The 18,868-nt window shown below is 53.5% G+C and overlaps 9 protein-coding genes across 9 annotated transcripts; 4 read left to right on the top strand and 5 right to left on the bottom strand.

Moving 5' to 3' along the window:
• Positions 1-652: 652 nt before the first annotated feature.
• On the bottom strand, positions 653-4,845 carry TrAtP1_002229 (uncharacterized protein). The gene is made up of 7 exons (XM_066111366.1): positions 4,378-4,845; positions 3,967-4,214; positions 3,380-3,834; positions 3,015-3,313; positions 2,594-2,928; positions 2,118-2,471; positions 653-2,017 (listed from the first exon to the last, which is right to left on the bottom strand). The coding sequence occupies exons 3-7, from the start codon at positions 3,546-3,548 to the stop codon at positions 1,555-1,557; spliced, it is 1,620 nt and encodes a 539-aa protein (XP_065967440.1). The 5' UTR covers positions 3,549-3,834; positions 3,967-4,214; positions 4,378-4,845; the 3' UTR covers positions 653-1,554.
• Positions 814-1,441, top strand: TrAtP1_002230 (uncharacterized protein; the record flags this gene model as incomplete). The annotated part of the gene is made up of 2 exons (XM_014085520.2): positions 814-822; positions 893-1,441. The coding sequence occupies 2 exons, from the start codon at positions 814-816 to the stop codon at positions 1,439-1,441; spliced, it is 558 nt and encodes a 185-aa protein (XP_013940995.1).
• A 764-nt stretch (positions 4,846-5,609) lies between the features above and the next one.
• On the bottom strand, positions 5,610-7,559 carry TrAtP1_002228 (uncharacterized protein). Its single transcript, XM_014085521.2, has 3 exons — positions 7,008-7,559; positions 6,561-6,917; positions 5,610-6,492 (listed from the first exon to the last, which is right to left on the bottom strand). The coding sequence occupies exons 1-3, from the start codon at positions 7,209-7,211 to the stop codon at positions 5,917-5,919; spliced, it is 1,137 nt and encodes a 378-aa protein (XP_013940996.2). The 5' UTR covers positions 7,212-7,559; the 3' UTR covers positions 5,610-5,916.
• Positions 7,560-8,286: 727 nt separating this feature from the next.
• TrAtP1_002227 (uncharacterized protein) lies at positions 8,287-9,510 on the top strand (the record flags this gene model as incomplete). Its single annotated transcript, XM_014085522.2, has 2 exons — positions 8,287-8,424; positions 8,521-9,510. The coding sequence occupies 2 exons, from the start codon at positions 8,287-8,289 to the stop codon at positions 9,508-9,510; spliced, it is 1,128 nt and encodes a 375-aa protein (XP_013940997.2).
• A 276-nt stretch (positions 9,511-9,786) lies between these two features.
• On the bottom strand, positions 9,787-10,296 carry TrAtP1_002226 (uncharacterized protein; the record flags this gene model as incomplete). The annotated part of the gene is made up of 3 exons (XM_014085523.2): positions 9,787-9,884; positions 9,980-10,162; positions 10,242-10,296. The coding sequence occupies 3 exons, from the start codon at positions 10,294-10,296 to the stop codon at positions 9,787-9,789; spliced, it is 336 nt and encodes a 111-aa protein (XP_013940998.2).
• Positions 10,297-10,394: 98 nt separating this feature from the next.
• TrAtP1_002225 (uncharacterized protein) lies at positions 10,395-12,189 on the top strand. Its single transcript, XM_014085524.2, has 2 exons — positions 10,395-10,953; positions 11,042-12,189. Exons 1-2 carry the CDS (start codon positions 10,657-10,659, stop codon positions 12,083-12,085), a joined length of 1,341 nt encoding a protein of 446 aa, XP_013940999.1. The 5' UTR covers positions 10,395-10,656; the 3' UTR covers positions 12,086-12,189.
• A 797-nt stretch (positions 12,190-12,986) lies between these two features.
• On the top strand, positions 12,987-14,197 carry TrAtP1_002224 (uncharacterized protein; the record flags this gene model as incomplete). The annotated part of the gene is made up of 2 exons (XM_014085525.2): positions 12,987-13,376; positions 13,439-14,197. The coding sequence occupies 2 exons, from the start codon at positions 12,987-12,989 to the stop codon at positions 14,195-14,197; spliced, it is 1,149 nt and encodes a 382-aa protein (XP_013941000.1).
• A 702-nt stretch (positions 14,198-14,899) lies between these two features.
• TrAtP1_002223 (uncharacterized protein) lies at positions 14,900-15,844 on the bottom strand (the record flags this gene model as incomplete). The annotated part of the gene is made up of 2 exons (XM_014085526.2): positions 14,900-15,580; positions 15,695-15,844. The coding sequence occupies 2 exons, from the start codon at positions 15,842-15,844 to the stop codon at positions 14,900-14,902; spliced, it is 831 nt and encodes a 276-aa protein (XP_013941001.2).
• A 683-nt stretch (positions 15,845-16,527) lies between these two features.
• TrAtP1_002222 (uncharacterized protein) lies at positions 16,528-18,864 on the bottom strand (the record flags this gene model as incomplete). Its single annotated transcript, XM_066111365.1, has 1 exon — positions 16,528-18,864. One exon carries the CDS (start codon positions 18,862-18,864, stop codon positions 16,528-16,530), a length of 2,337 nt encoding a protein of 778 aa, XP_065967439.1.
• Between the last annotated feature and the right edge of the window lie 4 nt (positions 18,865-18,868).

Here is an 18,868-nt window from a genome sequence, read left to right as displayed (position 1 = left end):
ACATCTCGGCTACTCGAATTGCTAGTTGACCGCCGTCTCCATCTTTACTCAAAACACAGCTCTGTCTGTCCAGATCAGAATATCCTACCCTATTAGTTCTAGCATATCATTCAATCCAGCATAGCTCCAATCACTCGGTGTAGCATCTTGGGCATCCGGCAGCTTGAAGCAGCTACTAAAGCATGTATGAACACGTATTTACACAACTTACAGCTTGCACATGCGAGTCTATGGAGTCTTTGCATGCAAGCCACACCCACTTGACGCTATATCCTGTCCTATTGCCGTCCTCTTCTCCCTTGCATACCACCGCCATAGCGAAATGAGCTGTCTAATTTGCCAAATCCATTCACATCATCTACCATCAAAGCCACTCCGAGCCCGAAGCTGAAGCGCGTAATCCTAACTCTTCTGCCTCTAGCAGTGTTTGGTAGCTCGGCCGTAGCGCTGCAAGGGAGCTCTCCCGCTGAAGCTGACCGCTAACGTGCCGTCAAGACAGCGGCCCTCGCCCTTTAACCTTGCCGGTACCCCGCACTCTTGCGCTCCCAGTAGCGATCCGGCCAGTATCCGCCAAGTACAGGGTACTAACGGCACGTCCCCCACCATAGCTTCCACGGAGCTCCGGGCTCCGAACTTCCGACAGCCACGCCGTTTGCTCTCCAATCGTTATCGCCATCGTCATCACCAAAAAGTTGCCAATCGCCAGCTTCACGGCAGCGCATCCGCAAAAGCTGCGCCTCGCCCAAGCGACATACAACACTCTTTACCTCTCAGTCAATCGCATTCGGTTCCAAATCTCGAGCAGCAGCCACAATGCCTCCTGTACGTGCAATTGCCCTCTCCCAATCTCGCCAATGCGACATCGCCAAAACTAACGCGTCGCTCTCGCCAGAGACACCAAACCCTCCCTCCGGCGCAGACCACCTCTGCCAAAGAGGCCCAAAAGTCCTTCTACTGCAGCCTCTGCTCCAAGGGCTACTCCCGCATGAACGACTATGAGGCCCATCTCAGCAGCTACGACCACAGCCACAAGCAGCGCCTCAAGGACATGAAGGCCATGGTGCGCGATCCCAACGCCGGCGCCAAGGCGAGAAAGGCCGAGGCCAAGGCAGACGGCATCGTCAGCATCAAGCTCAGCGACCAGGATGCGCTCTCTTCGAGCGCTGGTAATGCCGGCGGTGGCAGCGGTGGCGGTTTCAAAAAGGGCGGCTTCAAGAAGACTGGCTTCAAGAGCGCATTTGCTCCCGCAGAGCCAGCAGCTTCGGCCGATGCGCAACAAACAGATACAACCCATACACTGGCAGACCAACGTTCTGGAGGGCTGATGGAAACAGGGGAGACGGCTTCAACTCTGCCATTGGCGTATAAGAGCTCGCTGGTGGAGAGTGACACAGAAGACGAGGGATACGAGCTGTACGACCCGAGATTTCCCACTGATTGACTCAGTGAGAATCATTCTGGATGCCGTTTTCTATTAATGGGTATGAAAATAACTACAAACCCGATGGTGCCTGACAATATCGTCTCCTTCAATCTCGCCCCAGTCCACAAGCCCTACATCTCATCAGGCTGCATCCACCTATGGGAGTCTATCTGAGAGAGGTCCTCTTCCAATAAGCCAATCATGTTACGACTGCCAAAGAACCAATCTGCCAACTGCGATACCTGCCCACTGCCTTGCGCCGGCACACCAGCATCGTTGGTGCTGGCATTGGCCATGACCTGATCCTCATTAGGGATGAAACCCAGTTGGCTTAGGTACATCTCAAACTCGTCTCCAATAAAGATGGAGTTTTCGTCTTGTTGCTGCTGAGTCTTGGCTTCCACGTACAGCTTGGCGATATCAAACATGACTTTGCAAAGCAGGTAGAGCTTGTCAATGGGCTCTGAGAGCCCTCTTCCCCCTTCGAGTGAGTCGACAAAGTCTTGGAGAACTTTAAGATCTGCAAGTGAAGATGTTTCGATAACATAGCAGAATAAGACAAAAAATGGGGCAAAGGGTGTAAGAAGAAGGTTCCTGTGACCATTACGATATAATATTAGCATCCGGCAACGAAAGAACTTGTGTACCCTTGGGGGTCCAAGGGCCCTTGTTTCCATGGAGAAGGGTGCCTTACCAGTGGATATACATGGATCGCATATAAGTGCTGATATCCATGAACACAACGCATTCTTGGTGCGTCTTCATGGCATGGCGTGCCGCATCCAGACACTCGTCACAAAATCGAGTAATGGACCCTTCTGGAGCCGGTATAACTCGATAGATGAGCGTCTTGGTGACGTAGAATTGAACTTCGTCGCCTTTGATAAAGACATCTACAACTTCCGAAGTTCCTATCGATTTCAGAAGCGTGTAGACCTTTTCGCGCGTCTCGTCCGTCTCAATCTCCAGCTTGCTGCTTTCGGCAGCCAGAGCTTGGGCACGTTGGACCAAATCAGCCTGAGGACTTGCTAGGGCAACCGGGCTGTATCTGTACGAGCTCCATTAGCACTTGTAGCATAAGATGAGAACTAAGAGAAGAAGAGAAGGGAAGAAGAGAAGGGAAGAAGAGAAGAAGAGAAGAGAAGAGAAGAAAGAGAAGAGTCTCCTTACAGCTGTTCGTAAATCCGGCTCTGTAAGCTGCTTATCTTGACCCACAAGGTCGGGAACGTAGTCGAGGTTAGATGATCAAAGCCATTCACTTCAAACTCGCGTGGAATATCAATGTCACATTCTGCAATCACCGACGCTCGTCCAAGTCTCAGGCCCAAGCCCTTGTCCAAGGTGTAGACGTGCCAAAAGACAATCTTCTTTTGCCGCGCAACCAGCGGAGGGTCGTTTCTAAGCGACTCTGTTCGATGGTAACCGCCTGCTTGGCATAGCCAGGCTGCCATTGTGATGAGATGCCAGGCCACAGAGGGTCTGGAGACGTCGATGGCATAGAGGCACTATATGCAGTACATGTTAGTATAGGGAACTCGTACAACTCTCTACACGAGAGAGATGATTTTAGCATAGCAAGCATAGAACTTACCCCAAGAAGCAATGCCTGCACATTCTCAATCTTTGGCGACAAGAACAGCGGAAAGTTGGCCAGCGTCGTCTCCAGATTTGTCTTGCAGATGATGACGTACTTGCTGTACTCTTCACGCACCGCTTCCTCTTTCGCCAGCGAGTGTTGCTCTACGAAGAGGTTATACAACATGGCATTGACCACGGCAAAAGTTGCGTCGGGGTAGTCTTCGGTAGGGAAATAGACGGCGCTGCAGAGCTCTGAAAAGTCCTTTATGCCGACTAGAGTGCAGAGGATGGTGAAAAAGGTGGGAGGTGCGGCTGAAGGTGTTGTCGAGTCAGATTAGCATCTTGTTTCTTTTCACTTGTTGGTAATAACAAACTTACTCTTGACATGTCTCAGAAGAGCAGCCACAGTTGCCTGCGGTGGCATCGCCAGCTTGCTCACGCCCCCTGGAGGAACAGGCTGCTGCAACGGGAAGCGAGGCCCATGGCTTATCGAACGCTTCTTTTGCATCTCGACGAGCTGGCGGAGATTGGCGAGAGCACTTTCCATCTTAGGGTCCAGAGCTCTAAGAGGCGCTCTCTTAACGGCACGCTCGAGGAACTCGCTTGCAAAGGCGGTGTGCACGGTGAGCCCCGAGTCGCCGCCAAGGGCCGATTCTTCACTGGCACTGTCATAGTCGGCGTTGGACGAGGTGGTTTGGATGTTGAAGTCTGTTGCTGTTGTTGCCGGCGTATGTATAAACTTGGAGGCATCTGTGGCTAGAGAACTTAAAACGTTCTTGAGGATACCTTCGATGCTGCCCAGGCGTGTTTCGATCTGGTCAATCTTTCTCTCGCTGAGAAGGAAAGAGAGCAACTACTAGTCAGCAACAATGATTTGAAAGAATGGCAAAGGTAGCCAGGGTAGCAATGGACATCAATATGAGAGCAAGGTTCCAAGCATGTATCCTAGATGGAGATGGACGTACTATTGTGATGATATTAGAACACGTTGTCGCGGCTCCTTTGGTCGTTGCCCAGCACCAGTAGACGTGCAGGTACGGTTCGCTGTTCTGCAGTTGGAACACGGCCACTCTTTGTCACAGCGAATCTATTGTTGCAATTCAGAAGCAAATTCAGAAGCCCGGTTCCCAGAGAGGAGGGACGATATGCTCTATATCGTGACAGCATCTTCGTCAGACTCTCGACTCACCTTTCTAAGACGGCATTGGTCGCACTGAGGCGCAGTCGTCAGCAACAAAGTCATGTTTGAAATTCAACCAACATCACACTATAAGCTCCCTCAACACCCTCTCAGGGCACCTATCGTAGCATTGCAGGCGATGCAGGGCATGGTCTGCAGCCCGGGCAAGGGATCATAATCATTGGCATGGACTTACAGCTCTGCGAGCGGATGGATCATCGGCGGCCGCGGACGGCGTGAGGTTCTGCATCGTGGATCTTGGCTGGGATATTGGCGTTTAAGCTAATGCTCGGCAAAAGATATGCTGGTGGTGGCTGGAACATAGATTGTGGTAACGGTACTTTGAATCTGGACGATTCGAAGATGTGTGGTGGTTTGATGCAACCACTGCTCCTTTGGTTCGATCTGCTCTTTTTCATGGAGGGAGTGAAGAGAAGGTGAGCATGTCGTTCCTTCCTACCTACAACATCCTTTACCAGGTACCAGTGTTAGGGCCTGTACGGAGCATGTTAGTGGCATATGGCCAATTCCGCAGCAGTTTCACCAGCTCGGCTGAGAGAGAAGCGTTTGCTGAGGAAAGCAAAGAATTGAATTGCTGGAATACTGATTAATTCAGATCAAATTTGTTGGGCGCAATTCGTTGACGCGAGTCGCTGCGGTGACAAAGATGGATGAGTTGAAAGTATCGCTAATACTGCTGCCTCGTAGGCATCGAGAAGCTTCATGTACCTTTACGCACTCAATGTGAGGCAAGGTACTTGCGGAGTCATCGCACATCCGCGGGGTCCGGCAATTTCAGTGGCTGAGGCGGGTTACGTATGAGCTGAAGATGTTGGACCATGCTGAATTTCAAGGAGAAGTGAAGTAATAAAAGAGAAAAATACCTTCTTATTTAGTAATAAAGCACATTGGTTTGGTTACTTGAGTTGAGCTCTATATACAGCAGAGGTATAATAGCGCCATGGTTAGGTTGCCATTATCCGTAAAGCAGCTATCCTTTGTCAAACTATTACGTGAAATCTGTTGCCCATCTTCATGGATATCTAGGTATTTGAGATGTACATTATAAAAATCGGATTTGAGGTGGTGATGAGCATCTAGGCGAAACGGAACATGGCCTGTTTCTGCAATCTCAAGAGCACCTTGTCAAGGGCGTTCACTCCAATCAATCACTCTTTTGCAGACTCAAAAGTTTCCCAGCTCCCGCACATTGTCCCAAGATGTAACCTTTCTATCTAGAAAAAATGACTGTGCTTGGAATAAATGTCAAGCCGAAAGAGCTCCGTCAAGCTCAACCGCCCATGACCACCGTATAACAGCCAGATACCTATGATGTGAAAGATTCGATAAATTAGCGAAATCATTGATGCTCATCTCATTATCAATCTTTATCAACCATGCCATTTCAGCAGATTGAAGAAAAGAGTTCGTCTTTAAAAGAATAAATTAGAAAAGTGTAGCAGAGTCTACCTCTTTGCTATCGCCATTAATTACATATGCAATACATAAAGTGTTGTTTGCCATCCCTTTTTACCGCGCGCGCATTGCCATCATGCCATTTCAAATAAAAGCCATTGTTTGCTTTCGATGCCGCTCATATATAGCACGCATCTTTTTTTGTTTCGCCTTTCCCATTCGTGTTGGGGAATTCTTCACTCATTACTCCATGTCAATTCAATGGTATCAAAAATACAACATCCCTTTCGCTTTCCATTCTTAGAAGTCAAGGCTTCGTTTAAGCCTCGGGCTTGCGGCCAACCATGAGGTACATGGGTGTGAAGAGCTTCTCGCGACCACCAGCAACCAGGCAGTCAGCCGCGAGAGCCAAGCTGTCGGCAGTCTTCTTGGTGCCGGCAGGCGCAATTCCCACCGTCTCCAGCAGACCAGCCAGGTTGTGGGCAATGGCGCGTCCCCACTTGGTCATGCGGACAATGGTGAAGACATCGCCAAGAGTCTGGATGTACTTGAGCTCGCCGGACAGGGGCCAGTACCAGGGCGAGTGGTCCTCGCGGTCAGCCAGATCCTCGTGCCTCAGCAGCTCGAAGCCGGCGGCGTGCATGGCGTCCAGGGCCTCGGAGACCTTGCACATGTTGGAGATGCCGTCGCCCTGCTCGATTCCGAGACGGATCTCGCGGTGGTGCAGGTTGGAGTTGTCGTACTCGTCAGTCATGAGCCACTCGTAGACGCCAAAGACACCGCCGGGCTTGAGCACGCGGAAGATTTGGCTGTAGATGCCCTCCAGGGTGGGGGCGTGGACGGTGGCCTCAATGGCGTAGACGGCGTCGAAGGTGTTTTCAGGGAAGGACATTTGCTGTGGCACTTGGCGTCAGTAACTTGTCAAGACTCGCCTTGTTTGAAATTTGGCGGGCCACAACATACCATAAAGTCGCCCTTGACAAAGGCCAGCTGCTTGGAGAGACCCTCCTTCTCGGCATAGTGCGTGGCTCGGTCGATCTGGTAGTCGTTGTTGTTCAGGCCGGTGACGTGGCATCCGGTGAACTTTGCAATCTCACGGGCCGGGCCGCCAACACCGCAGCCAACGTCGAGCACCTTCATGCCCTCCTTGATGCCAATGCTGTGTGCCAGGTAGTGCTCGTGGCGGGCAATGGCCTGGTAAAAGGGCTCGCCGGCGGAGAAGCGGCAGAAGTGGAAGGACTGGCCCCAGCCGTACTCGTACAGATCGGTGGCCAGGTTGTAGTAGTGCCTCGTCAGAGTGGCATACTCGGCTGTTCGTGCCTGTAGTCATGGTTGTCAGTGTCTGAATTCATCTGGCTGGCTTTCTGTTCTTTTCATCTCCTCGTCTTCCTCTGGGCGGAAATCACTCACGGCACGCTCCTCGGCAGTCTCGTTCTCGGCGGGCTTGTTGTCCCAGTGCTTGAAGTACTCATCCACAGCGGCCTTTTTCGCGTCAGAGCCCTTGGAGAACATGGCGGCAATGCCTCCCTTGGCCTTGGCCGAGTTGCCGTGCAGGGCCTTGTTGAAGGCGGCATCTCGGGCCTTGTCCTCCTTCTCGAGAGTAGCGGGAGCCATGTTGAAGTGGAAAATTGAATTAAAAGATTAATTTAGAAAAATAAAATCTCTCTATTACTAGTAGTAATTGTTTAAAAAAAAAAAAGATAGTGGTTAAAGAGGGAAGAGGAATGTATCAGAAGAGAAGGGGGAGAGAGAGATTCAAGGACAGAACTAAAAAGACACGCAGAGCGAATCAATGGCGGGAAAAGGAAACGGTGATGTGGCGCCGCCAGGAATTGGGCGGAGCTGTTGGACCTTTTTATGCGTTGTCCTCTGGTATCGCAACAATTTCACAGGCTCCCTGCGTCCGCCGCTTTTTTTTTTTTTTACCCCTGACGAGCTGCGCTGAGAAAACGCCAATCTCCAATTTCTGGGCTTGTGATATCGCACTAGAAACGGAATTTGGCGATCTGGTTGGCTGGATCGCGGATGGAGGGTCCTGGGGTTGGGCTAGATAGGCCGTGATAGGCAGGCGGTGAAGACCCCCCCACCTCGTGCGAATACGAACGCGAACTCGCTTTGCGAGAAATACGCGTATTTGATTTGGCGCTGCTGCTGTGGCTGTTTGTACGGAGCAATTCGCAGGGCCGAGCGATGAATTAGAAGCTAGCTCCAATGTTGCAATACAATCTTCCATCCGAGGCCTGCAATTATGTGCTATTTGAGGTAATTACCTAGGAAATGGCAACCCAGGGCAGAGTTGAGCCTGTATTCAGCGTTAAACCCAGCCTTTCAGGCCCCTGTTTCTAGAACCCAATTCCGAGCCTAACAAGTGGTGCCTGAGTAATATTGCAACACTTTTTAGTCTAACTGGAATTGCCTCGAATCCACCGTTTCTTCTCTTTTCGGTTGCTTTGCAATCCATCTCCCATCTTATCGATAGCCGATAAGATTCCACATCATGATTATGTAACTGCGTCGGGTGGCGGGACTAGCGGCAGGTCTCCACCAAGATTTCTCTGCGTGCCGCGATCTTGGATTTGCTTGCTTGCAACTCTTATCCTTTCCTTTCCTTTCCAAAGATACGGCAAAATCAACATCACTCGCCAATTCATCACAGCCGCAGCATCGCCTCACAGAAGCTGCGCCCGCCATGCCTCCCCAGATCAAGCAGGACCTGAACCGGTCGGGATGGGAGACGACCGACTTTCCGTCCGTCTGCGAAAACTGCCTGCCCGAGAACCCGTTTGTCAAGATGCTCAAGGAAGATTATGGAGCCGAATGCAAATTGGTATGTTTTGTCTACCATCTTCTTCTTTCAATCTATACATCTACAGTCGACCCTTGTTCAATCGAAACAAGTCATACGCTAACAATCAATTTCCAGTGCACGCGACCCTTTACCGTCTTCAGCTGGGCTGCCGAGCGCGCGCAGGGCCGCAAGAGGCGAACCAACGTCTGCCTAACGTGCGCGCGACTCAAAAACTGCTGCCAGAGCTGCATGCTGGATCTCAGCTTCGGCCTGCCCATCACCGTCCGCGACGCCGCGCTCAAGATGATCGCGCCGGGCCCCCAGTCCGAAATCAACCGAGAGTACTTTGCGCAGAACAACGAGAAGCTGATTGAGGATGGCAAGGCCGGGACTGAGGAGTACGACAAGACGGACGAGAAGGCGCGCGATCTGCTGCGACGCCTGGCTGCCAGCAAGCCGTACTTTCGAAAGGGACGGACCGTGGACGAGGCAGAGCTTGCTGCCGCGAGAACCGGTGGCAACGCTGCTGTTGGCGCCGGTGTTGGAGGCGCTGGGCCGATCCGAACTCGAGACTCAAGGGCTGCTGCGGCCGCCGGTGCTGGTCCGCGATCCGGTGGACGAGGAAAGGGCCGGCCTGCGTTTCCCAGCGCGGCACAACTTCCGCCGAGCCCAAAGGACTGGCTGCCGCCGGATGATGCCAACGTCATGTCACTCTTCGTCACGGGCGTCGAGGACGATCTGCCCGAGTACAAGCTCCGCGATTTCTTCAAGGCGCACGGCAAGATCAAGAGCCTGGTGTGTTCACACATGTCTCACTGCGCATTCATCAACTACGAGACGAGAGAGGGTGCCGAGAAGGCTGCGGCCGCGTGTCAGGGCCGGGCAGTGATTGCGGGATGCCCGCTGCGGATTCGCTGGGGACAGCCAAAGGCAATTGGAACGATGGATCGCGAGCAACGCTACCAGATGCTCCAGGACGCCCGTATCAGGCGCAACAACTCACAGCAGCAACAGAACGCCATCGAGGGAGGGCAGCAGTCAGGCGCATCAGGCGTCAAGGCTATTGCGGCAGCACCTCCTGGTGGGGAAGAGACACCTGCTTATGCCAGTCTGGCTGGAGAGTAGAGCAATTCGATGCTCTGATTCGATTTATTCATCTTTACATCATATTCCGGCGTTTTTGGGCGTGTTTTAGGGAAACTATAGCGGGGAAATGCAGCAGTTTTAGATGCTTGAGGAACCAAAGAAACAATGACAAGGTAGAAATGTCGATATATTGCGTTGGCTGATGTTATGTTTGACAGGATTGGATTGGAGGGTATCATGACGAGGTTCTATAGTTACATATTTCTTTCCTTTCTCTTCTTCATACAATGATAATACACACGAGGCTTGCCTTGGTCATTTGCAGCCACAGCCGCCACCGCTCTGTTTGCCGCTGCCTGCCGTTAATACGCTGTCGTTGTCGCCTCGCTCGGTGTGTTCGTGTATCCGGAGCTCTGAAGGGCATTGATTAGTATAAGATTCCCGGTCTTCGTCTCCCTTGTTCCTTTTCCCCCTTTGCTTCTTCTGCTTCTCCGGGCACAAGACTCACTAAAAGTATGGGTGTCGCCCTTGCTCTCCATCTTCTGTCCCTGCACCACGTTTTCGCGCAGAATCGTGGCCACGTTCTCGGCATGCCGGATTGCGGCCTGGATGCCGGAGGACTCGAGACTGCGGTTCTCGTGAAAGGTCTGTCGGATCTGGTTCTGGGCGGCTGAGAGCACATGGACGTCGCCTGGATTCCAAACAAGGATTCAATCAGCATCTGTTCCTTGAAGATGACAAATTTTGGAGTATTGAGATGTCTGATTTACCTTGGAAGGCGATGCGCGCAGAGCGCAGGAGGTGTCTGTAAGCGGCCAATGACATGGTTTCTCTTGTATGATGTAATAAATGTAGAATCAAGAAGAAATCAAAACAAATCAAAAAGTACAAACTCCAATTGTATAATCCGCTACTATCAAGCCAAGGCTATGAAGACGAAGCTGGATTTCTTCTGCGTCCAATGGCTTCCGGCAGCGAATCACGGAGCCCTGGTTCTGCCGTCTTCCGCCAGCCCATCCCACTAAAGCCTCCCCTGTCCCGAAAAAAAATCCTGACCCCACCATTGAATTTTCTGGCGGGCGGGAAAAAAAAGAAAAAAACTGGAGATGAGATAGGCCGGCCTCACCTCTCTCTTCTCTTTTCTCTTCTTCCTCATAACCACCAAAACACCAAAAAACACCCACAATGGCTTCCATCTCGCAGGTCGTCACCCTCCCGCTGCCGGCTCTCCCCGAGGGCTGGAGCGCCGAAAAGGACTTCAAGGCCGTCGGAAAGCTCTCGGGCGCCGTGCAGCGCAGCATCGAGCCCGTCGGACCGCATTTCCTGGCCCACGCCCGCCGAGCTCGTCACAAGCGCACCTTTTCCGAGGACGACCGGATCCAGGCCCAGGAGAGCGCCAAGAAGGTGGAGGATCTGGACGATGGCGAGGAGAGCGAGGCCGAGGACCCGATGCTGCTGCAGCTGCAGGCCAAGGACTGGAAGGTGAGGACACCGAAGACATGTGATGATACCCAATGATGGTATCAGACTGCCATTGAGCCGCGAGATGCTGACGAGACTCTTCCCACAGACCCAAGATCACTACAAGGTGCTCGGCCTGTCCAAGTACCGCCACAGGGCCACCGAGGACCAGATCAAGAAAGCCCACCGCAAGAAGGTCCTCAAGCACCACCCCGACAAAAAGGCCGCCCAGGGCCGCACCGAGGACGACCAGTTCTTCAAGTGCATCCAAAAGGCCACCGACATCCTGCTCGACCCCACCCGCCGCCGCCAGTTCGATTCCGTCGACGAGGAGGCCGACGTCGAGCCGCCGTCCAAGAAGCAGCTGCAAAAGGGCGACTTCTACAAGCTGTGGAGCAAGGTCTTCAAGTCCGAGGCGCGCTTCTCCAAGACGCACCCCGTGCCGACCTTTGGCGACGCCAACGCCTCCAAGGAGCAGGTCGAGGAGTTTTACAACTTCTGGTACAACTTTGACAGCTGGAGGAGCTTCGAGTACCTCGACGAGGACGTGCCCGACGACGGCGAGAGCCGCGACCACAAGCGCCACGTCGAGCGCAAGAACCAGAACTCGCGCAAGAAGAAGAAGGCCGAGGACAATGCTCGTCTGCGTAAGCTGCTAGACGACGCGTCCGCCGGCGACGAGCGCATCAAGCGCTTCCGACAGGAGGCCAACGCCGCCAAGAACAAGAAGAAGTTTGAAAAGGAGGCCGCCGAGAAGAAGGCCGCCGAGGAGGCTGCCGCCAAAAAGGCCGCCGAGGAAAAGGCAAAGGCCGACGCCGAGGTTGCGGCCAAGGCTGACCGCGAGGCCGGCAAGAAGGCCAAGGAGGCGGCCAAGAACGCGCTCAAGAAGAACAAGCGTGTGCTCAAGGGCTCCGTCAAGGACGCAAACTACTTTGCCGCCGGCGGCGATGCCTCTGCCGCCCAGATCGACGCCGTGCTGGGCGACGTCGAGCTGGTCCAGGGCAAGATTGAGGCCGAGGAGATTGCTGCTCTTGCCGGCAAGCTCAACGGCCTGACGGTGGCCGACGAGATCAAGGGAGTGTGGAGCGCCGAGGTCAAGAGGCTGGTTGATGCTGGCAAGCTGAAGGAGGGCGATGCCAAGAGCCTGGCGTAAAATGTTGGTTTGGGAAAGGGGTGTTTGTGTTTGTGTTTGATAAAAGAGCAATCAGTGGTATAGACGGCTTCATGATGGACGAATAGACATGAGTTTTGATGGGCAATTTATATGGATCTGTGTGATGAAAGTGAAGATGGTGTATAAACATGTTTCTGTCTAGCAATTTCAGCTACTGGCATTGGTGTGATTTCATGTCCAATATATCCCACAATCCTCCAAGACCTATATCAGATTAGCCAAGGATAAACAGCATCCTATCAACAGGGGCGTCAATCTTTGCCTTTATCTGCCATTGTGCCCTGGAACCAGCATCAATCGTAACTTGACATGTCTAATTCCATTCATACCAAGACAATCATCCAAATCATCCACATCATCCCAATCAAAGCCCATCCATTCCCCATCTTCTCGCCGTATCTACGACGCCAGCGCCAGCAATCGGACCGTCCCCAAATCTCCGGCAGCGGCGCCCTTAGTCAGCCGCATCCTCTCAACTGAAGCCCAATTTTAGCCCCTCCCCAACAAAGGCAACCAGCAAGACGCCCCCCTGTTTGGAGGGGCTCGCAGCGCTGTAGAGGCCTGGACCGCTAGCTGCGAGCTTTTGCACCAGCGCAAAAAAAAACTGGCTGGCCGCTCCAATTGGCTGGCAGCACCCAAGCTTGGGAATTTTTTTGCCCCGGCGCCGGAAATTCCCTCTGAGAAAGATAATTCCCAAAACACCAAGAGCCAACCTCAACACTCTCTAATCCACCACATCGTCCCTCTCTCGTCTCTTTGATTTTTTCCTTTCTGCTTGATTCTCCCCGCGAGCAGCAAAGGACGGCCAGCTTGTGGAAAAGCCCGTCGACAAGCAGAAAAGCACAAAGAATCAGCGAGCATTCTTCTTTCCTCTCCCGCCATGTCCCGATTCCTCCGACCCGCAGCCCGCCTGGCTGTCTCGACACGGGCTGCCGCCATCACCAGAAAGGCCTCGCCGTCCTTTTCACAGGCCATTGCCCGCCCCGCCTACTTTGGCGGCTCGTCGCAGAACCGATCCTACGCCGAGGGCGCGGGCGTCAAGGAGTACACGGTGCGAGATGCCCTGAACGAGGCGCTGGCCGAGGAGCTGGAGAGCAACCCCAAGGTCTTTATCCTGGGCGAGGAGGTTGCGCAGTACAACGGCGCCTACAAGGTCACCAAGGGCCTGCTGGACCGGTTCGGCGAGAAGCGCGTCATTGACACGCCCATTACCGAGATGGGCTTTACCGGCCTGGCGGTGGGAGCTGCGCTGAGCGGCCTGCACCCGGTGGTGAGTTTGATATAAACACATCATATTTGTGAATACATGTATATAACTAACATTTCTTGCAGTGCGAGTTCATGACCTTCAACTTCGCCATGCAGGCCATTGACCACGTCGTCAACTCGGCCGCAAAGACGCTCTACATGTCCGGCGGCATCCAGCCCTGCAACATCACCTTCCGCGGCCCCAACGGCTTCGCCGCCGGTGTTGCTGCCCAGCACTCGCAGGACTACTCGGCCTGGTACGGCAGCATCCCCGGCCTCAAGGTCGTCTCGCCCTGGAGCGCCGAGGACGCAAAGGGCCTGCTCAAGGCCGCCATCCGCGACCCCAACCCCGTCGTCGTGCTTGAGAACGAGCTCATGTACGGCCAGAGCTTCCCCATGTCCGAGGCCGCCCAAAAGTCCGACTTTGTGCTGCCGTTTGGCAAGGCCAAGATTGAGCGCGCCGGCAAGGACATCACCATTGTGTCCATGTCCCGCTGCGTCGGCCAGGCCCTGACGGCCGCCGAGACGCTCAAGAAGAGCTACGGCGTCGACGCCGAGGTCATCAACCTGCGGTCCATCAAGCCCCTGGATCTCGACTCCATTGTCCAGTCCATCAAGAAGACGCACCACCTGCTCGTCGTCGAGTCTGGCTACCCTGCCTTTGGCGTCAGCGCCGAGATCCTGGCCCTGGCCATGGAGTACGCCTTTGACTACCTTGACGGCCCTGCCCAGCGAGTGACGGGTGCCGAGGTGCCCACTCCCTACGCCGCTGGCCTCGAGGAGATGTCCTTCCCTACCGAGCAGCTGATTGCCGACTTTGCCGCCAAGATGCTGCGAGTGTAAATACCCTAGACGATATGAAGGGTGGAGAGAAGAAGAAATGAAGGGGAGCAATAAAGGAGAGAGTTGCAATGATGATGTACTCTTTTCACAAGTTATATCTACGGATATGAACATGAATTCATATAAGAAGCAGGAGAAGAGAGAAAGAAAAAGAAGAGGAAGAGGAATCATCCACACAGGCGAATGTAATATCTCAAAATACGAAAAGGATAGTTGGAAATCCCGAGGGAGAGAGCCTTTAGGAGAAACAAGGCAATCGGGATGAGTAGTGGTAGTTTAAACAAAAAAAAAACTCTTGATAGACGGGGCGGCAGAGGCATAATGGACTTGTACTTGTAATTACCTATGCGCTTCTTTTACGGATAAACTCCCTTTTTTTGATGCTTTTTTTTTATTCTTGTGGGTTATTAAAACCAACCTTTATGATTCTCTACAAGACTTGAAGGGGATTAAGCGATACGTTTTGATAGTCTCTTGGAGATTGAGCAGAAACTGAAATTATAGGATAAGTGTATAGACGGCCAATAAACAGCCTCACATCTCGATTCAGCAGTCTACATGAAATCCTAAGAAATATCAATCAGCCATCTAGAAACCTTTTTGTTTCCTATTACCATCAAATAAGCCCAAATCCCATTCTTGTAACCATCTTTAACCAAGTTTCCCAAAGCCTCAAAAGCAAGTTCCATCCCCATCCCAAGCTCACATATACAAACTCGCCACCGCCGTGATATCCCTCTTAATCATCTCCTGCGCCGTCTGCATCTTCTGATACAGCTCCGGGTCGCCAATGATCCTCGCCGCATTCTTCACCTCGCGGCACGTCTCGTCCAGCCTGGTAATGGTCCGCACAATCGTGCCCTCGAGCACGTCCGTCAGCCCCGTAATGTTCTTGAAGCTCATGCCCCTCGCCCACTCGTACACGACTTCCATCAGGCCGAAACGGCGTTGCGACGTAAAGTCGTTGGAGTCTTCGCTCGACTGAATCACCTGCAGGCGCGTCTGCACGTCATTGACCTTTTCGGAAATGGCAATAATGGTGTCGCGGCCCTTCTCCAGATTGCCCGTCAGAGTGGGCTCAATGTCTGTCTTTTCCTGAAAGACAAAGGAGGAGAGCAGAGCGGCGATTTCGGCGGGTTCAAAATCGGCCAGGACGTTGTCGAGGATGAGCTCAGTGAGGACGAGCTCGTCGCCCGAGTGGACTTCGCAGGCGACCTTGCCCTTGAGCTGGATGCGGGTTGCGTCGTCGATAAAGTCGAGCTCCTTGAGGACTTGGACGCGCTGCTCGTAGTCGGGGAGGAGTTGGAGGTTTTGGTCGGAAAGAGACTGCTTTAGCTGGGCAATGTGCTCCTTGATGAGCCACTCGTCATGGCACATGGCGAACTAATATGATGATTGTCAGTAAACTGCGTAAGATTATAATCAAACAAACAATGAAAAAGAGAACAAGGTAAAAAGGGGTAAAAGGATATAGAGAAAATCAAAAAGTCAACTCACATGCTTCAAAAACGACGGGCACTTGGCCGCCGCAGAATTCGCCATCGTCTTGGCCAACTGCACCCTCTTCTCCATCATCTCCTGCAGCGGCAAGCTCTTCACCTTGCCCATGTCCATCTCGTCCCACCGATCGTCCCAGGTTGCGCACATCTCCTGGATCTTGTCCCGCGCGTCCTCGGCGCCGCTGCCGCCCTTGAAGATCTCGGGCACGACTCCCTTGAGCACCCACCGCGTGAGGCACTCGACGTCGCTCAGGGGGGACAAACATGTTCTTAGTCGTCAGCCGCTTCTTGCCCTGGGGCAGTCGGGGGAGGTATTTGCGAAAGGCCGGGATAAAGGGCAGCTGGTCCGTGGCGTCGCGGCGCTCTCTCAGGGGCTTGATGGCGCAGACGTGCAGGATGGGGTCGTCGAAGCTGCCCTTGGGGCTCATGCCTTCGGCAAGCAGGATGCCGGCGGTGCGGATGCCCTCCCAGTTGAAGACGATGAGTCTCTGCGGCGTAAACATGCGTCTTCCAAAGGCAATCCGCAGCAGGCTCTTGTATAGCTCCGTCGTCAGGCGCTTATAGTCTTGGGCAGCCTGATGGCACTCGTCCACCACGCCGTCGCAGATGCCGCAAGGCTCTCTCTTGACCTTGGCAAGATCGGCCTGGGCCAGTTTGACGTCTTTCTCGTGCTCCGGCAGCAGCTGTTGCGTAGCATGCTCCGAAAAACTCCGCTTAATCATCTCCTCAATCTTGAGCGCCTCCACTCGTAGCAGGTTGAGAATCATGTTGTACGTCAGCCTGAACTGAGATCTGAGCTTGGAAGGCTCTCCCAGAATCATGTTGCGCAGCTCAGCAACGGGGGGGCGCGTCGTCTCCGCCAGGCGGCACGATAATGACCGAACCGACTTTATCCAGACCTCGACGACCAGCTCGACCAGCCATCTGGGTGTATTCGCCAGGCAAAAGGTTGCGGAACGAGTGGCCATCGTGCTTGCGGTATCCGGAAAACACCACAGTTCTCGTAGGCAGGTTGAGTCCCATGGCAAAGGTCTCGGTGGCAAACAAGACCTTGACGAGGGTCCTGGCGAAGAGAATCTCCACCAGCTCCTTGACAATGGGCAACAGGCCACCGTGATGCACCGCAATACCCCTGCTGAGGAGTTCACGCAGTCTGATAATCTGCGGAAGGACTCGGTCCTCGGGCTTGAGACGAGCAATTGATTTTTCAATCACCATGTGGATGGCGCTCTTTTCAGTAGCCGTGCAGAAATCCTGGTTGCTCAGAGCATCCGCATTTTCCTCGCATCGCTTCTTGGAAAAGACAAAGATACAAGCCGGCAGCAGCGTCTGCTTCTTCAAGAACTGAACCAAATGAACCCACAAGTTCTTGTCTTGAGCAGCGCTTGATCGCCCACCAGGGTTTCCGGCTCGTCCCATGTGTCCAGGGTTGTGGCTGGCTCGAGGAGGTCCTCCTCGTCCTCTCTGGTGGCCACCACCACCACCACCACCGCCGCCGCCTCTGCCTCCTCGTTGCTGTGGACCGCCTCGTTGGTTGCCACCTCTTCCGCCTCGTTGATTGCCTCCTTGACTGCCTCCCCTGGTGGCAATCGCATTGCCAGCAGCGGGTGCCTTGTCTTTGCTTTGCGTAGCCTTGTGTGCGTCTTTCCAGCCGTTTTCGAGAAACTTCTTGTCCGAATCCACAATCTTGTGAATATCCTTGCCGGCCCATAGGTAGTGTTCCAAGGGCACCGGTCTCTTGGCCGTGGAAATTACGTAAATGTCTCTCTGCTTGGTTCTACCAACCCAAGAGGCGAACTCGTGCGTGTTGGGCACAGTGGCTGAAAGCAAGATGAGCGAAATGTGCTCTGGCAGCATGATGATGACCTCTTCCCAAACGACACCACGTTCATAGTCGTTTACGTAGTGGACCTCGTCAAAAATGACAAACTCGACGTCGCGAATCAAGTCTGCTCCGCGGTACAGCATGCTTCGCAGAATCTCCGTCGTCATGATGAGACAGCTGGCCTCGGGGTTGATCTGCACATCACCCGTCAAGATGCCGACCTCGTCAAACTCTTGTCTAAAATCACGAAACTTTTGATTGCTGAGAGCCTTGATGGGCGATGTGTAGATGGCCTTGGTCATGTGCTTGGCCGCCAGTGCAATGGCGTATTCAGCTACGACAGTCTTGCCGGCAGACGTATGTGCTGCAACAAAGACCGAGTCGCCGTTTTCGAGGTGGTACACGGCTTCCTTTTGGAATGTATCCAGCTCAAAGGGCCATTCTCGAGCCATGTCGGGAACGAGCTCTCTGAAATTGGGCATGTCGTGCTTGATATCGACCATGTGTGCCCACTCTCGACCAGCTCGTTTGGCACTCGAAGCTGCGAGAATGCCATGTGGTTCGAGAGACGGAAACTCCACAGGCAGCAGGTCGTCGATGTCGTCTCCATCTTCCTCTCCATCCTCTGGGGAATCACCAGACGCGCCATTGGGTGACGATGAGTCCTCGGCCTCTGCGTTGGCATCTCTTGCCTCTTCTGGATCCTCTTCGAGCTCCTGCTTGATCGCTTCAGCAGCGTCCGTGTCCTTGTCTGCCTTTTTTATGCTGAAATCGATGCCACGAGGCATTCCAGGGGCAGTTTGCAGTAACCCTCCCTCGCCGCCAAGTTGAATCACCTTCTCCAGCTTGTTCCCACCAGCAGCATCGTCAACAGCAGCTGTTCCAGCATGGATCTGGTCCTCCAAAGCCGCCGTCGCCTCGATGCCCTCCAGTCCACCAGGGGCAAAGGGAAAGAATCCAGCAGCACCTCTGACGAAATCCGCCCTGTTAGCCGGTTTACGCAGAAGACTGGTCGAGTTCTTTGCAGTGGCACCGCTGATGGGAACCGTCACATTCTTGTATCCAGTAACGCGGCCTTCCAGTCCGTGACGCAAAAACCTCGTCAGAGTTCGGGTCTGTGGCGGTGCAATTTTGAACAGAGACGTGTAATCTGTCTCAAAGTCCCATCTCTGCTGAAGACGATCCAGCCACTCGACAGAGAACTGGGAAGAGGGCATCAGCAGCTCATCTTCCAGACGTCGCTTTAGCTCTTCGGGGTCCTGGAGGCGCCGCTTCTTGGAGCTGGAGCTGGGGACGAAGTCTTGTGCATCCTGAGAGATGAGAAGAGCGTCGATGCCAGCCATGGCT

The sequence above is a fragment of the Trichoderma atroviride genome, chromosome 1 (assembly GCF_020647795.1).
Source record: "Trichoderma atroviride chromosome 1, complete sequence".
Taxonomy (NCBI): Eukaryota; Fungi; Ascomycota; class Sordariomycetes; order Hypocreales; family Hypocreaceae; genus Trichoderma; species Trichoderma atroviride.
This window is presented reverse-complemented; position numbering and strand designations above follow the sequence as displayed.

Bases quoted from the DNA above. Each gene is read 5' to 3' on its own strand.
- TrAtP1_002228 (XM_014085521.2), bottom strand. From the start codon at position 7,211: ATGGCTCCCGCTACTCTCGAGAAGGAGGACAAGGCCCGAGATGCCGCC. The intron at 6,918-7,007 runs GTGAGTGATTTC...CCATGACTACAG, and splicing joins AGACTGCCGAGGAGCGTGCC to GCACGAACAGCCGAGTATGC. The intron at 6,493-6,560 runs GTATGTTGTGGC...CAAGTGCCACAG, and splicing joins TTGTCAAGGGCGACTTTATG to CAAATGTCCTTCCCTGAAAA.
- TrAtP1_002229 (XM_066111366.1), bottom strand. From the start codon at position 3,548: ATGGAAAGTGCTCTCGCCAATCTCCGCCAGCTCGTCGAGATGCAAAAG. The intron at 3,314-3,379 runs GTAAGTTTGTTA...CAACACCTTCAG, and splicing joins TCTTCTGAGACATGTCAAGA to CCGCACCTCCCACCTTTTTC. The intron at 2,929-3,014 runs GTAAGTTCTATG...TACTGCATATAG, and splicing joins TGCAGGCATTGCTTCTTGGG to TGCCTCTATGCCATCGACGT.
- TrAtP1_002225 (XM_014085524.2), top strand. From the start codon at position 10,657: ATGGCTTCCATCTCGCAGGTCGTCACCCTCCCGCTGCCGGCTCTCCCC. The intron at 10,954-11,041 runs GTGAGGACACCG...CTCTTCCCACAG, and splicing joins TGCAGGCCAAGGACTGGAAG to ACCCAAGATCACTACAAGGT.